We start from the raw sequence: 17,033 nt of genomic DNA, 5'->3' as shown, positions 1-17,033 counted from the left end.
TTACAGTGGGATTTTATGTTGAGGTCAGAGATGGTATAATTGTGTTTTTTATATTTCAGACACTTATGAATTAAATGTTGACATGTCCAAAGATGAGGGCTCCTAAATAAAACGGAACATAAAAAGGAAGCGAGCAAATGGGCAAACAAATTAACTAAAATTATTCAGAAATCTCCCTTAATTAGTCCACGAAAAATTCAATGGGCTAAAAAGATAAATATTTGAACCATCGAAAAAAAGAGTTTACATGATAAAATCAATGGACTACCAAGGAGCCTGAAGCTTATATCATCTCTGAATGTTAATGCAAGTCTCAAGATCCATCGGCCAGTGCGTTTTTGCATATTTGGAAGATCATGATGCATTCTTAGGAACGGTATTCTCATGCATACAGATTTATGCCCCAAAACACAGCTGGTTGATTAGTTCGATATGCTTTATCTAGATTTCCAATGAGCATCAGGTCCTCTTTAGACAACTCAAAATCAAAAACCTGAAAGTTTTCTTTCAACCTCTCCACTTTTGACGATTTAGGAATGACCACAGTGTTCCTCTGAATGCCCCAGCGAAGAGCAATCTGGGCAGCAGTCTTTTTGTATTTTTCAGCCAGACCCTGAAATCAAAGAAAATGGTACAACAACCTCCTCAAATTAATCAACTCCGTGAAACTGTTTTTATACACAATTGGTAGTTTGTTAATAACATTGTGCTCGGAAACTAGTATTCACCACTTACTTTGAAAACTTGGTCATCCAAACATGAAACTGTACCAAACCATTCAGAATTTGCAGCACCACCTCCTAATGGAGTGTGTGCAGTGACACAAATCCCATGCTTCTGACAAAACTTGACGAGAGATTCGCGCTGGAAGTATGGATGAGTTTCAATCTGATTTACAGCAGGTTTTATCTTGGAATATGCTAAGCAATCTCTTGTCAGAAAGATATCATAGTTGCTGCAAATAACATTTTTGTAAGAATGCAATTTCAATAAAAAGAATCAAGCATTTCTCTAGTTAATACTATGAACATCTAGACCATTAAATCAAACACAGATGGGTTATCCAATACATTCCTCTTTCATCATGGTACAAAAGTCTAACAGAAATCAATTTAAATAAAGTCTTATTAATCTAGCTAAGGGTTACCTGAAATATGAGACAAGGGTGAACAAAGCAGAACGATGGAGATCCAAAAATCAGATTCATATCACAGCATATAAAGATGGATAATGCAAAGAGACTTGGCTGCAAGTCTTTAATCATCCACCAACAATATAAACTTTCAAGCAGGAGCAGGAAAGTGCATTTAAAATCATGCGACTAAGAACTAATGAGAGGCTGTGAAGATATCAATCTTTCTGAACTTGACAAGGATCTTTGTTTTATCTTTCTTCATTCTGGATTTTACTGTTTCTATATAACTGGACAAAACTTGCCCATAAAGGCTAGTAATTTTATTTTGGGGGCATCTACTAGAACATAGCAAAATTCTTTTGCATAACCAAATTGCACCTGATCCCTATGCTGCGAACTAAACCGGATGAAACAAGATCCTCCATCGCATGCCAGGTAGTTTCCAGGGATATGGTGGTATCTATATCCAGGACTCCATCATCATCCAAAGTACTAGAAGTATTACCAACCCCTGAATGTGTGCAATATGCGAAAATTATATTAGAAGGCATTCAAATGTGCATGAAAGCACTGGTAAAAATCCCAAACAAAATACCATGATTTGAGCTAATTTTGTAAAGTAGCCAGCTACACTATCACAGAATAACAAAGCAGAAGCAATCATATATATGTCTGAACTGGTTTGTATGGAATTGAAGCTCATCTGTGTTTTCAGTGTAATGTTCAAACACTGATGACTCCTTTAACAGTGATGGTTATAGTTGTAACCATCATACACAGAAAGATAAATTAAAGGAAAAGGACATACCAGTATGCCTTACGGCAACAGGAAAATGAACAAGATACAAGTCTAGATATGTTAACTGAAGCTTCTTGAGACTGTCTTTACATGCCTCAGGAACGTGTCCATGATCGGAATTCCAAAGCTAAAAGCACATTCAAAAGCAAAGGGTAAGACTGTAATTATCTGAATCAGAACAATTATCATTACCATACAAATCACGAACATGAATTACTACGAAACTAACTAACCTTGGTGGTAATGAAAAGGTCCTCCCTCTTCACAAGGCCACTATCAAGAGCCTCCTTAAGCGCCTCTCCAACTTCTGCTTCGTTCTTGTAATCAGCTGCAACAACGCATCCAAATCTCGTCAACCACCTTATGCTAATCCACGCATCACTACGTAAACGCATCAACTAAAACTTATGTTTTGACATTAATTAATCAACAGGTTTTGGTAAAAGGGATAAAAGGAGAATATTCAGAAGAAAAAAAAAAGTAACTTTTAATCATTATCCATTTTGGGAACGACTAATCGTTTTAATAATTTAAACTGCACATAAAGAACATCGCCCGCGTGCATTTTGGATTCGATTTGAACGCTGTTCATACCGTAAAAAAATGCCTAAGAAGGTAGAAGATTCGAAAGTAGATTAAGAAGCGCAAGAAATATGCCAAATTTGGAACACTAGAATACCAGCGCAATCGAAATGGCGATAACCAATTTTGATGGAATTGAGAATAATTTCTTTGATTGCTTTTCCTTCCATGCGCCACACACCCAGTCCAATGATGGGCATCTTGAAGCCACTGTTGAGCGTAATTGCCATGATTTTCTTCTCTTCCTGCTCCACTCACCTCTGCTACAACTACTTCATGCATTTTACTGTGATCTCTTATGCTACAAGTTTGGGCCACAATGCGGGTAAAAGCCCAAGCCTATTATGATAGTGGAAAAGCACGATGTTATGACAACTGGACTGAACCGGTTAAATTCGGGTCGGGTTATATTTTACCGGTCCAGTTGGGGGCACGGAAAGTAATTAACCAACTATAAAATAATGGAAAAGGTTCCTTCCCCTCCACACTGTACGGTAACAGAGATCGGAACGTGGAACTTCTCTGTGGGGAAATCGGAATATCTCACTTCTCAGATCAGATCTATTCGACGTCGTTGCAGTGATTATGGCTTCCTTCAGCGGCGATGAGACAGCACCGTTTTTCGGCTTCCTTGGGGCCGCAGCTGCTCTCGTCTTCTCCTGTAATTCAATCCCTATTTTCTCAATTAGATCTATGTTCGTAGTAGTTACATGATCTCTTTCGAGATTGAATTTATTACGAAAATTTATTTCCCTGTGCGCAATTTGATCCCTGCATGGAAGAAAAAAAAAGGCAGACAGTATATGTTATTGTTGGTTGATTCAGTTGTTCTTTGGTAGTTTCTGCGGTTCAATTGTTTTGTTGGATTCAATTGCGTAGCTGCAAATCGTAGATTTAGTTTGGCATATAGGCACTGATTTTTTTCTCGTGGATATAGGTTGATGACTGATACCGAATAGTTTTGGTTAGAATTTTCGTTGCTTTGGTTGGGTCTCAGTGGACAAAATTAGTCTATTGAAATTGCTTCACGTTGTTTTTTATTGCTGAAATTGATTGGTAGAAGAGCTTGAATGGTTGTGTAATTAAACATAGAAAGAGGAATTGTGAGGTTTTTTGTTAGTTCTTCATTCTCTTTAGATTTATCTTACTTAGAGTTGTTTGAAATGACGGAGGAAGGTATGGGAGCTGCCTATGGCACAGCAAAGAGTGGTGTGGGCGTGGCTTCGATGGGTGTGATGAGACCGGAGCTGGTGATGAAGTCTATTGTTCCTGTTGTTATGGCTGGAGTTTTGGGTATTTATGGTCTTATTATTGCTGTTATCATCAGTACTGGCATTAATCCCAAGGCCAAATCTTATTACCTCTTTGATGGTTATGCACATCTCTCCTCTGGTCTTGCCTGTGGGCTGGCTGGGCTCTCTGCTGGCATGGCTATTGGTATTGTTGGTGATGCTGGTGTTAGGTATGATTCTTCTGCCTTGGTATTTGATCTTATGATTAATGTGGAAATTCATTTGATCATCATTTTTATTCAACCTATTTTGATCATATTCTGAAGTCTATAGATTTCAGGGTGATACTTAATGCAATCGCTATGCTTTCAATCAATGGACATGTTATCATGTTATCCTTGATGAAATGTATATTTTGCTGTTAGTTTGATACAGGGATATAGCTTTTGTAATGAATCCTATTAAAATTATTGCTTTAAACAATTAATCTTCTTCTGCAGAGCCAATGCACAGCAGCCAAAGCTTTTCGTTGGAATGATTCTCATCCTCATTTTTGCTGAAGCTCTTGCCCTGTATGGTCTCATTGTTGGTATCATCTTGTCTTCTCGTGCTGGTCAGTCTAGAGCTGATTAAGAAAGATGTGCTGCAAAATATTCTTTGATCTCCCTTCTCTGCTTTAACCTTCTTATTATGAGGGCGAGGGGGTAAATTGTTAATTGTGGAGGTTAGTGATGTTGGAACGGCACTTTCAGGATTTACCACATACTTATGTGAAAGCAGTAGCTGCACCAGTCATTTTTGTGTTTGTATAAGTGTAGTCTTCTTTGCTTAATAAAGCTTCTTAAGCTTCTTTTTTCCCTGTGCCATATAATCTTAGTATTAAATTTTTTGTGCTACTGCCATTGTAATTTATTTGTATTAATGAGTCTTTTAATATCGGATGCTAGTGTGTCTAAACGTTGCCTTGTGTTTTGATCAATTAGTTGTATAATCTGAATCCACATGGATGTTCTCAATAAACGACCATTTTGAGCACTCTAATATTATTTTGAATCCTGTTATTGTCGAGTCAGGAACGAAATGTGAAATGAACTTGATTAAGTTGAATAGGCGAACTTGTCAGTGTACTAATTTTGAATGTGGTATTATTTTTCCCTACTAGAAATAAGAGTTTTGTTATTTGTAGATTAAAGTCAGATTATATGTATCTTCTTTACATACTTATTTTTAAATTTAACTGTGTTTTTTTTTCATTTAAATATGTTATGTTAAATTGTCGTACAAACAAATAAACCAATAATATAAAGGTAAAAAACTGAAGAATGGTATGAATTATCGGAGAGAAGCAGTGATCTTGAGAAATCAGATTGAATTGATGTTTCAACGTGCTTCCTCGCTTCACCTCTTCAAAATCATTAAGAGTCTTCATTTAACCTCCTCTTTCTGAACCTCTCACTCGTACATGACTTACGCGGCGCTACGAGATCCATGAGTAAGGTTAGGATATTTTTTTTTATAACAACGCACTCTAGTCACGTGTAGCGAATTTGATATGATATTTTTCTCTACTTCTGAACTGTCAACGTTGATCACAGACTCCTTGGCTGCCATTTCTTGTCAAGAGTAGTATGCTTGTATTATTTGCCCTTTTCAGTAATTTTACATTCAATTGATCTTTGTACGTTTAGCTCAAATGTAAATAAAACCTTACTTTGTAGACAAATTAAACATATTGTCCGATTTATCCATTCGCTTCGTTTCATAGTTGTTTGTGGTTGCTACTGTTACTTCCTTCGCTTGAGCCTGATTGAACATAAATTATGTTATATACTGTCAATTATTGTTGTACTGTATGTCCCATCGGTCAATCGGCCAAAGCCAATCCTCAAGCCCATCGGTCAAGGTTGGAAAAACTCGTACATAAAAGACTATCGATCGAACGGCCTGGTAAATAAATTGCGTAGGACCATCGGTCAATCGGTTCTACAAACAAACCACATAGCATCGTTAAAAGAATATCGGTTAAACGGCCTGGTGAACAAACTGTAGGACCATCGGTCAAACGGTTAAATAAATAAGTCAAAAGCCAACCACGTTCAGGCCCATCGGTCTATCGGTAACACCTAAACGAGTTACTCTGATCCCTAAGGGCACATCGGTCGATCGGACAAGCACGAGCAGCACCTAAACATAACAAAGGACAATTAGTAAATCAACCATCGGTTGACCAATCTCTTTAGACTCGTGTAGTCCTTTACATGCGTCCGTCGGTCGATCAGCCATACACGAATCGTTCACGTTAAAAACAAGGCACAACTAATCCAGTCAAGCGGCCATCGGTCGCACGGTCGAACAACCAGTCAATCGGGTTAATTAACGTTAAACGAGTCAGTAATCTTGATTAAAGGATCATTGGGCTGTAATTAAGGAACCCTAATCACAGGCCCACACCGAAAACTATAAATAGGGCCCAAAGGTAGGTTGGTGGGGATCTTAAATTCGCATTTATTATGGCAGTCACACTGATATTCCGATCGGTCCTTTACTGACTTAAGCATCGGAGCCCTTTAGACAGGTACCCCGATCATCGTCCCAACCGATCGAGCTAAGGAGTGGATTTTCCTGGAGAAGTTACAGCAGAGTGGAGTAAGCGTGAAGAGGTGAAGAGGTTCTTTAGTAGACTCTTGATCTCTACCCTCGAAACAATTGTCAATACTGAGACAACTTACTTCACTTTGTTTGATTATTTCTGTTAGGTTTGGAATAATAAAAGAAACGCATCAATAAGAAAACACATGCACTAATATTTACTTTCCATTTGCTTATTTCTTCCTGCTCTTCAATTTTGAGATAGTCATATCAGACTCATTATCATTTTCCCTAGACGTTTAAAATTTTACGTAACTTCTTAGTCCTAATTGAAGTTTGAAACTCCTCAAGAGTAATGGTTTATTTTATGTTGAACAAAAAATACTATTCAAATGCTCAAACGTTTTACTGTATACATTAAAAAGAAGCAAAGTCTTATCATTATTATCGGGATTCACTTCAATATTTCCAAAATCTATTGAAATTATCTCTTACTCCATGATCATTTTTGACTATATTTATTGTTTTGAACAACTACAAATGTTTTTTTCAAATAAAGTCTATGCGTTAATGATTTTGTAATATACAATAATTCAAGCTTTATTCACATTATTGTAGTGGTTTAATTTTCATGAATTTCCTTATTATCTTTCCATCAACACATAAAGATTATGACACTTTTAATTTTTTTTTTCTCATGTCACTTTTCTCTTCTTGTGATAAGATGACCTATTAATCTTATCCTTTATTGCTTCAATATAATCTCATATCAAGATAACTATCATTTTGATCCTCCATTATACAAAATTATAGTTTCCAAAGAATTCCTCCAAATTAGACTTTGTAATCGTTTTCCAATTCTTAATTTTCTTGCTATCTCTATAAACTACACTAATTGTTGAGTTCAAAAGATTATATGACGGAAATTACTGAGTTCAAAATAAAAAAATTATTTGACACCACCATTTGATAACTTTAATAAAAGTAAAGTGATCTTAATAAAAATAACCTTTGTATAAAAAAAAAACGAAAGATAATGAAAAATAATATTAAATAAGCATAGAAAAAAAAATACTTATATAATAAAAGGAAAATACTATTTTACCTTGACTTTGGAGCTACTGGCTTACTGGAATAAATTATGTTTTTGAAGAGTTAAAAACAAAAATTTGACGGTCAAAGGTTGCTTGGTGAGTACGGTCCCATCAGAGTTCAAATGGGAAGTAACCAAAACCAACAAGTGAGAGATGGATATGAGAAGGTTCTTGGTGTGGCTCCAAATAAACCACGGCGAGAATAAGAATAAGAATGCTTAGTTTATTAACACACACTTTTTGGTTGCTGGCTAACACTCACTCACTCTGTGTCTTCCAAATTGTGGTGGTGAAGTGAGTGCTGAATCCTAATGGCTCTGACATGGTCTCACACCATCTCTCCGTCGCTTCACCTTCCTCGATCTCTCTCAGTAAGTTCATTCACCCAACCAACCTTTTCCTTTCTCACCTTTCTGCATTCTCCACTCACTATCAATGCCCTTTCCTTCCATTTTACCAGACCAGAGACACTAGGACCTTCAGGGTTTCCTGCGTCACCGATCAAGATCCCAAGGTATTACTATTCCTTCCATTTCTAGTTTCCACTTCTCATCCTCTTTGTCACGCGCTGGATAATGCATTTTTCAATGTTTCAAATCAAATGCTGTAAAATTTATGTTTACATTTCAGCTTTTTGTTTAGTGTATACAAATTATTTTAAATGATTAGGAGGATTCACGCAGTTCAACATTCAATTAAAGTGAAGACAACCCCTTATCCGCAAATTTACTGCCAATCACAGAAAATTTTGTTGACCTAAGAGTTTGGGTTTCACATTATCACCTAAGAGTGCTTTTGCAGGGAACTAAGATGATCATATCTATAACTGGAGCAACAGGTTTTATTGGTAGAAGGTTGGTGCAAAGACTGCACGCAGGTTATGCCGCCCTCTAGCTTAATGCGCACATTTGTTTATGTTTTATGATATAAAATGCGGCATTTGTACATCTAGATTTGGGCCATTTTTATTCCTGCATAAATTTTACTCTAAAATGCATTGTGGTTGTATTTTCCTAGTGTTCTCTTGTACATCTATATTGCACACAGTGATCCTCTTGTTTTGCAAAATATGAACTAAACGAGCATAAATAGTTGCATACTCTGTGATGATGAATCCGTATAACCCCTGGATTTTGTTGGACTCTTGGTTGGCTATTTTTTATTAATTAAATTCTAAGCTTCTGTGGGTGTATGTGTAAACATTTAAGCTAATTTGCTTCTCAAATAACAATATTTGCAGACAATCACAGTGTTCATGTCTTGACGAGATCTAAATCTAAAGCAGAAACAATTTTTCCGGGTAAGAAGGTAATAAATTAATGCTATGAATGTGCACTAACACTCACACTTTACAAAAGAATACCGACAAACTTATTTACAGCTGCAAACCTTTCCAAGAGACCAAAGTAACACATCAACTTCAATTTTTAAATTCTAAGTAATATATATTTGTTGGTTTCAATTCATTCATAATTTGAACTCTTCCAGTTTTATTTTTCTCATAGTGGTAGAGAAAAATAACAATTTTCTGCACAACCTGACTCTGTCAGACATATACTATACGTTGGATTAACTGGTTAATTTTGCCTTGGTATCTACAGCAAAAGACTTTCCAGGAATCAAGATTGCACAAGAGCCAGAATGGAAAGATAGCATTCAGGGCTCAACGGGGGTTGTGAATTTGGCTGGACTACCCATAAGTACCCGATGGTCTCCTGAGGTTATTACCGTTCTTATTACTTCCACTACTTTAATGATTTAGTCTTTAACTTACACCTATTTGGAGTGGTTATTAAGACATATTAGGTATCTTTCTAGTGATGTTTTGATAAAGTCTCTGTTTAGGCTAATTGGATTTCTAGTTGTGCTGGAAAGGCCTCATTTTCATCTGTTCTAAATTTTATTGGAATAAGAAAATTTACATACAACATTTTTATATCCAAAATTCTTAATTTATAAATAATATATTGATGTATATTTCAGAAACTTTTTCTAAATTGGGCACTGATGTAAGTTGAAAACTGTTGGACATTATTTTTAGAGGAACTAACTGACTATACATACACATACACTGTCTATTTTTCCGTCTCTTCCTCTAACCTTCATTTTTGTGCTGGTAAAATTAGCACATGCACAATTCCAAGGGAGTAACATATATTTTAATGCTGCAGATAAAGAAGGAAATCAAGCAGAGCAGGATTAGAGTGACCTCAAAGGTAAGCATACATTTCCCATTGACAAAAATGAAAACAAATATATTCTTTATTATTTTCTCTTGGTAAAAATATGTTCCTCCACATATTTTTCTGTCATTTGCATAAATTATTGCTAATTCTTCTGACCTATTTATTTCGTAGCAAAGGTTGTAGAATTGATAAACAGTGCACCAGATGAAATTCGACCTAAAGTTCTTGTTAGTGCAACAGCTGTTGGTTATTATGGTATGTATGTTTGTACGCAAAAAATGATTCAATAATGCATTGGTTGTTTAATGCATTGGCTGGCAAATGTAATTATTTTGGAGCACGTGTTATATTCACTGACTGCTTAATAACTATGCATTATTTTGCATGCACAGCAAGTTTTTTCATTTTACTTCCACTTTAATACGTTCAGGTACCAATGAGACACAAGTCTTTGATGAACGAAGTCCATCAGGAAATGATTATTTGGCTGAGGTAAGGAAATAAATACATGTTTTTGTTACTACTGTAAGAAAGATAAGATATTAAATTGTGATGAGAAAATAGAAATTAAAAAACTTCTTTGCTTTGTGAATGGATGGAATATTTAAGATATTGATCTTTCTTATTTAACATTTCATATGATGACGGTTTTAATCTCTTAGCTTTCTGTTTTTCTACTTGGTTTATTTTTTCTACATAGTTGATGGTGTTTAAGAATATTGGTCATAATTGATATATCTTATAAATAGCTTTTGTCTATTTTTCCTGAAAGTGTGTTTATGATCATTCAGTTCTTCGAATCCAATATTTTCGAGTTAACGAAAGGTATTAAAACTACTCTGACTTTGGTTTTGGGCGTTTGAGTCATTTGAAAACCAACATTTATTATTTTGTTGAAAGTGCAAAAAGAACCCAGTTTCTTCTTTGAAATTTGATCTCGAACTTTTTATTGTGTCTAGTACAAAAGATACTAGTTAAATGAAGGCATTGATTATGAAAAATAGGAGCTACTTCTGTCTAACTTTCTGTCCATCTAGATGTTATTCAAAAATATGGAACCATGTTCAACTGTAGCTTCTAGATTGCACTGACCAAGAATTCCCCTTCTGTACAGGTTTGTAGGGAGTGGGAATCCACAGCCCTAAAGGTAAACGGAGATGTTAGACTGACTCTAATTCGCATTGGTGTTGTTCTTGGTAAAGATGGTGGAGCACTAGGTTTGACTTCTAAAGTGCAAATTATGGACTTAAATATATAGTATTTGATATCCTATGCTATTACTGTCCACTTATGCCCTTAGGCTTATATTGGTGATTCTATTAAATATGATCTTGAAACAAAATATATTTTGTAATACAAGTATTTTTCTTGTTTAATGTCATGAAGAAATTATATCTGATAAAAAAACTATTGAAAATTCACGATATTGTTGGTTTTAACTGATAATAACATCTCTGTCTCTGCAGCTAAAATGATACCTCTCTTCAACTTGTTTGCTGGTGGACCTCTCGGTTCTGGAAAACAATGGTATTTCACTCAGTTTCTTTCTCTTGTAAGAGATGTACTGCGTAGTATTTTTAGCTCATTCTAAGACACTGTCGATAAAGCAAAATAGCCCTTTTTACAGCTTGATTGCTGCCAATAAGATGTTTAGTTTGTATTAATTTCATGGTAGATGTCATAGTTAAGTACACGGACAATTATATTTTGACACTAAATTTTTTTTACACCTATTTGATACTACCTTTCCCTACTTTTGACTTCCTCTTTTTCTTTACAAATACAAAACTAAATTTTTTTTACACCTATTTGATACTACCTTTCCCTACTTTTGACTTCCTCTTTTTCTTTACAAATACAAAAGTTTACTTTTTTCAATGACTATCGTACCTCTACATGAGTATAAAATGATGTCTAATAATATTTTTCCTTCATTTTATTCTTTGGTGCAGGTTCTCCTGGATTCACTTGGATGACATTGTCAATTTGATATATGAAGCGCTATCAAATCCATCTTACAAAGGTGAATTATTCACTCCCATATCCCAAAACGAATTTATCAAAATTCTTCAAAAAAGAATGCAAATGAGATTACCCATTTTCCTCTTACTACACTAATACCTCCAACCACAATTACACGGTTAAATTACATTACTCCTTTTGAGATACCCCTAGCCACTCTAGACATTTTCAAGACAAAGTATTTTCTGTTTGGTTTGTTGCTTTATCGTGAATGGTGTTTGTTTAGGTGTTATCAATGGAACTGCACCAAATCCTGTGCGATTGGCAGAATTGTGTGACCAGTTGGGACATGTCTTGGCTCGCCCCTCATGGCTGCCGGTACCTGATTTTGCACTCAAGGCTGTCCTTGGAGAAGGTGCTTCTGTGGTAAGGAATAATCTGTTCTCACTCTACTTAACTGCTGCCATTTAACTTATTCTCTTTGTAGGTTTTAGAAGGGCAGAAAGTGCTTCCTACTGAAGCTAAGAAGTTGGGTTTCACCTTCAAATATTCTTACGTCAAGGATGCCCTTAAAGCAATTCTTTCTTGAACCAGTTTTTGCCTACTCAGTAACTGCCATATTCTTTATTCTTTTCAATCATGCATGCATCCATTCACCGGTATACGTTTGAAAATGTGGTTGTGCTTGCATTGTAGTCAATATTATTTTTTTGGTAATGTATCACAACGTGTATTATAGCATATTTTCTCTTATATTTTTTGTCAAGCACATTTCATTGCATTTTCTCCACAAATTGTTAAAACATTTTTTAATTCCTTCAAATTATTATTTTTTAGCCATTCGAAAAACAGTAGCTTTGAAAAATTTATTTCTCTTACCTTTTTCTCTGCATAATTTTTTAATAAAAAGCAGTCTGTGACGAATGAAATCCTATCCTATCTGTGATTAATGTCATTTTAAAATAATTAAACCTTATGCTGTTTTTGAAACGTTCTTTTTAAAGCTGGCCCCTTCAGTTAAAAAGAAAAACAGAACTAGAGCTTATATATTTTATAACACTTCTTTCCAGAATGACAGAGATCTTAAACTAATTAGAAAATATAATTGAAATAAAGCAAGAGAAACAATTAGGTCCCCAATTTGGGTCCCGTTTTTAAGTAGTTGATAGATTGATTTGTCGAACTAAATTCATTTCTACAACGTTTTATCGCAATTATCCAATTACATATCCTAATGTGTCATAAGTTTAGATAAATATATTTAAAGTAATACTAATGATAGAATCTGATTAATTAGTAGTGTCAATTTACACTGATAGTTTATAACTATCAATCAAATTCATTTTGTAATTGCCAATTCATTCAAATTATATGATTATCTTAATATATGAATAATATTTATTCTATACAATAAGTGAATGAAGCACTCTTATCATTTACCACCTCGTGGATGAAAATACAACTGATTTGCCAAGCACGTATAATAATTAGGAAGAAAAAAAGATTGTAAAATACTTTATTATCCTAATCAATGTTTGTGGAAGTTTTAACACTGCTCGTTAATGGGATATCGCCGTTAGTGCCATGAAGTCCTTTGGGTTTAGGGTTCCTTCTCCAGAAATGACCGAAAGAGCCTTCAATTTCCTCAAGAGTCTTCCCACGTGTTTCGGGTAGCATTGTGTAGTGAAAAATCCACGCAGCAACAGCGACGGCGGCGAAGAGAAAAAAAGCTCCACCAGTGGTAATGGCCTTACAGAGGGACAGAAAAGTCATTGAGATCACCCCACTCGTCACCCTATTCACAATGGCCCCAATAGCCACGCCCTGAGCGCGCAACCTAAGCGGAAAAATCTCCGAGCTATACACCCACGTGATGGGCCCAGACCCAATCGAGAAAGTAGCTACATAGGCCAACACCGAAGCGATGCTCAGCCCAATGGCCCACGTCAGCGTCGAACTAGAATGGCCCACCACGGTGAGACTCACAGCCAGTGTCACGAGCGACAATATCAGCCCACTGACGCTGCACAAAAGCAACACGCGCCGCCCGGCCCGGTCCAACAAAAACGTGGCAACCAAAATGGAAACGGTTTTCACGAACCCAACCGCCACCGTCGCGAGGAGAAGGTAGTTATCGGATTTGATTCCGGCGCTCTGGAAGATTCTCGGGCTGTACAAAACGACGGCGTCGATGCCCGTGGCTTGCGCGAAGAAGTGAATCCCGAGCGACGCGATGAAGATGTGGAGAACCGGGCGCGTGGGGTGGAGGAAAAGCTCTTTCCATACACCTTGCCCGTGACTCTGCTTGTTCACCAATACGACGTCTTCGTCGCAGTCCTGAGGGATCCCAGCCGTCTCTTTTATGTCGGCTAGCCTTAGCCGAGCCTCTTCCTCGGAGTCGGAGATTTTGTACAGAATTTTTTTGGCTTCGCCTAATCGACCTTGCGCCACGAGCCACCTCGGTGACTCCGGCATCACTAACACTACCACCGCTAGAAACATGGCCGGAATGGCTCCCACTCCAAGCATGAGCCGCCATCCCAGCCGAAGCGACAGCTTCGAAAATCCATAGTTTGAAATGTATCCTATTAGAATCCCTCCGTTTAGGAATATCTGAAAAACCAAAAGTAGTTACATTCAATAGTTGCGCACATAGTTTATTTCTAATTTGATAAAACAATTTAAAAAACCAGTTCAATATTTCATAACAAAACTGAGCGTAACTTTGGAATTGAAAATTTGAAGTACTTATTTATGCAGCTTTCAACACAGTAGGTGAAGTAACAGAAAGATGATTGGAAGGAGAGAGAAATAGGAACCTCTGGCAAGGAAGTGAGGAGGCCGCGGGAGGAGGTAGGGGAGATTTCGGAGGTGTAGACCGGAGCGATGAGGAAGGCGAAGCCGATGCCAACGCCGGCGAAGAAGCGGCCAAACATGAGAAAGGCGTAGTTAGGGGAGAATCCCATGAGGATTGCTCCGGCGAAGAAGATGATGCCGGCGAGTGCAATGGTGTAGCGCCGACCTATCCAGTCGGAGGTTCTGCCGGCGATGAAAGAACCGACCGGCGAGTAGAGGTTGATGATACCATTCAGGATTTCGATTTTCACATCCGATACTCTAAGATCTCGTTGTATGTACAACGCTGCTCCACTCATCACTCCAATATCTGTAATAGTTAAAATTCACGCTTATTTTTAACAAAAACATGGATCGATTAAACATAATATAACCTAGCAGTGTAATACTGACCATAACCAAGTAAGATAGAAGTCATGGAAGCTAAAACGGCACAAGCTAAAGCAAACTTGTTTCTTTTGGGTTTGTTTTGAAGATCAAAATCTTGTTTCATAGATGGAGGTTCGTCCACAGCCATGTTTGTTTTGAGGATTATGCAGTTTTTGGAGAAGAAGAATGACCATATATAATTGGAATTAGGAAGAAGCACGTTCCTTGTCGTTATCTTATCTCACACTTACGCCATTTTCTATGACTCTTCACTCTCTACTCAAACAACGTGCAATAATTTGCTACTAGTGAAACAACACGACTCACTTATCTAGTGCACTCTGCACTAGTTAAAATCTCACTTTTAAAAGCATTTTAAACATTAAAAAAATAAAATAATAAATGTGAAATATGTAAAAAAAAAATGTGTTGATGTCAAAACAATACTCTAATATCTTATAAATTAGTAAAATATAATTATTTATTAAATTTTTAAAAATTAATTGTTATTTTAGAATTTTTTTATAAAATAGTTTATCTCAAATTTTTTTTATTTATCTACAGTTATTCTCTCATTTTTAATATATTTTATTTTATTTTTAATAATATAATTTTATCTTATATATTAATTTAATAATATTATAATATCATTATTTACTAATATAATATCATGTATATTTAAAAGATGTGTAGAACCGTGATATTTTATAAATTAGTTATGATATTTGTAGTAAAAAATTACAGGTTTATTTTAAAAACTTTAATTCTGGAAATCTCTTTTTTAAATTAAACAGTTAATATAATAAGTTTAATTTATTTAAAAATTTAGTTTTAAAACTCGCATTAAAATTTTCGCGCAGTTTCCTTTTTATTTGCTTTTAATCTAGATCATGTATATCAAGTTATTCATGGTCATTATCTAAAAAAATCTGCTCCATTATCTGCTGAATATTCGTGAAAACATATTGTATATTTTTTTATAGAGTTAGTATCCATAACCTAATCATATGAAATAAATTCCACAGTCCATATATTACCTAATAATATAAAAATTATGATATTACATATTTTTAAACTAGCAACTAGCAACAGAACACAATTGATGTCTCTGTTATTCAAATACGTTATGATATTACATATTTTTAAATCTGTTTGTAGAAAAAAAAAAATCATGTTCTCATTTCAAAAATTGACCGTTAGTAAAGACACGAGGAGTAATGAGGTTCACTGAAACTGCAGCCATATTACCAATTGCAAAGCTGGAATGAAACATCACAAATGACAAGACAAGTAATAAGGTTCACATATATGAGCACTATCATTTACAAATGTGTCACTTTTTTTTCTTTCTTTTTCTTTCACTCTACTACGGTGTCAACTAAAGTTAAAGTTTTCCTCAATGCAGTAGCAGATTTTTAAAATAATATTTTAAGAGTATTACATGTATAAAAATTTAAAAATGACAAATAATATAAAATACATTAAAGTTTTAAAAAAATATTTTATTTATTATATGAAAAAAAAAACTGAGATTCCCTTACATTAACCGGGTCGCACTAGTGAGATGCAACTTCATTCAACATTAAACTTTTGTTTGAATTAAGTAAATTTGAGAGGTTGAGAAAACACATAAATATAAGGAGACGAGAATGAAAAATTAAATTGTTTTGATCGATGGAAAGTAAGAGAAAATGAGTATAAAAATTGGAGTTGATTTGATTGATATAATAGAAAAAAATTGAATGTATTTTCAAAATAATTTGTAAATTAAATTAAAAGTAACTTGATATAAAAATAAATTTTTAAATATAAATAAAAATTAAAATATATTTTTTTTATAAATTTTAATACATAAAGAAGTAATATTTTTAAAAAAATACTATATTACATATTAAATTTAAAATTAATTAGTTATTTATTTATTTATTTATAAAGTATAATTATTCAAAAATATTAATAAAAAATAATCAATTGTTCAATTTATTGTTATCTTCAATTTCTTCACATTTTTCCGCAAATTCGAAAAAAAAAATTGAGATTTAAATTATTTTCTCAATTTGTGTGATTATTTGTTTGGCTAACTTGACATACTCACATTTCCTTCTGTTTAAAAAAACTGAAGCTAAAAAGGATTCTAAACATTATAATTTGTATAAGTATGTAATACTTTTAATAAACATGTTAACACTTCTGTATTTTAGTCTCACATTTTGTTCATATTAAAATACG

The 17,033-nt window shown here is 34.8% G+C and overlaps 4 protein-coding genes across 5 annotated transcripts; 2 read left to right on the top strand and 2 right to left on the bottom strand.

Annotated features, from left to right (window-relative positions):
• Positions 1 to 138: 138 nt before the first annotated feature.
• On the bottom strand, positions 139 to 2,813 carry LOC114168431 (NADP-dependent D-sorbitol-6-phosphate dehydrogenase-like). 2 transcript variants are annotated; one of them, XM_028053229.2, is made up of 6 exons: positions 2,614 to 2,813; positions 2,168 to 2,315; positions 1,944 to 2,061; positions 1,514 to 1,646; positions 736 to 955; positions 139 to 613 (listed from the first exon to the last, which is right to left on the bottom strand). In XM_028053229.2, the coding sequence occupies exons 1-6, from the start codon at positions 2,796 to 2,798 to the stop codon at positions 383 to 385; spliced, it is 1,035 nt and encodes a 344-aa protein (XP_027909030.1). In that variant the 5' UTR covers positions 2,799 to 2,813; the 3' UTR covers positions 139 to 382. The 2 variants fall into 2 exon arrangements, with proteins under 2 accessions (XP_027909030.1, XP_027909031.1); XM_028053230.2 differs by having other exon boundaries at positions 2,168 to 2,262; positions 2,614 to 2,809.
• Positions 2,814 to 2,975: 162 nt separating this feature from the next.
• LOC114170508 (V-type proton ATPase 16 kDa proteolipid subunit) lies at positions 2,976 to 4,789 on the top strand. The gene is made up of 3 exons (XM_028055998.2): positions 2,976 to 3,177; positions 3,693 to 3,978; positions 4,249 to 4,789. Exons 1-3 carry the CDS (start codon positions 3,102 to 3,104, stop codon positions 4,379 to 4,381), a joined length of 495 nt encoding a protein of 164 aa, XP_027911799.1. The 5' UTR covers positions 2,976 to 3,101; the 3' UTR covers positions 4,382 to 4,789.
• A 2,783-nt stretch (positions 4,790 to 7,572) lies between these two features.
• SULA (NAD(P)-binding Rossmann-fold superfamily protein) lies at positions 7,573 to 12,360 on the top strand. The gene is made up of 13 exons (XM_028055290.2): positions 7,573 to 7,802; positions 7,892 to 7,945; positions 8,233 to 8,308; positions 8,672 to 8,731; positions 9,033 to 9,151; positions 9,603 to 9,647; positions 9,794 to 9,872; positions 10,048 to 10,109; positions 10,732 to 10,834; positions 11,084 to 11,144; positions 11,570 to 11,640; positions 11,866 to 12,005; positions 12,067 to 12,360. The coding sequence occupies exons 1-13, from the start codon at positions 7,743 to 7,745 to the stop codon at positions 12,166 to 12,168; spliced, it is 1,032 nt and encodes a 343-aa protein (XP_027911091.1). The 5' UTR covers positions 7,573 to 7,742; the 3' UTR covers positions 12,169 to 12,360.
• A 634-nt stretch (positions 12,361 to 12,994) lies between these two features.
• LOC114169902 (polyol transporter 5-like) lies at positions 12,995 to 15,061 on the bottom strand. Its single transcript, XM_028055289.2, has 3 exons — positions 14,829 to 15,061; positions 14,399 to 14,745; positions 12,995 to 14,192 (listed from the first exon to the last, which is right to left on the bottom strand). Exons 1-3 carry the CDS (start codon positions 14,950 to 14,952, stop codon positions 13,104 to 13,106), a joined length of 1,560 nt encoding a protein of 519 aa, XP_027911090.1. The 5' UTR covers positions 14,953 to 15,061; the 3' UTR covers positions 12,995 to 13,103.
• Positions 15,062 to 17,033: the final 1,972 nt, after the last annotated feature.

This window comes from Vigna unguiculata, chromosome 11 (assembly GCF_037176805.1).
Source record: "Vigna unguiculata cultivar grain cowpea cultivar isolate G323 ecotype 2 chromosome 11, ASM3717680v1, whole genome shotgun sequence".
In the NCBI taxonomy this organism is placed as follows: Eukaryota; Viridiplantae; Streptophyta; class Magnoliopsida; order Fabales; family Fabaceae; genus Vigna; species Vigna unguiculata.
The sequence above is the reverse complement of the archived record's forward strand: the minus strand, read 5'-3'. Positions and strand labels throughout refer to the sequence as shown.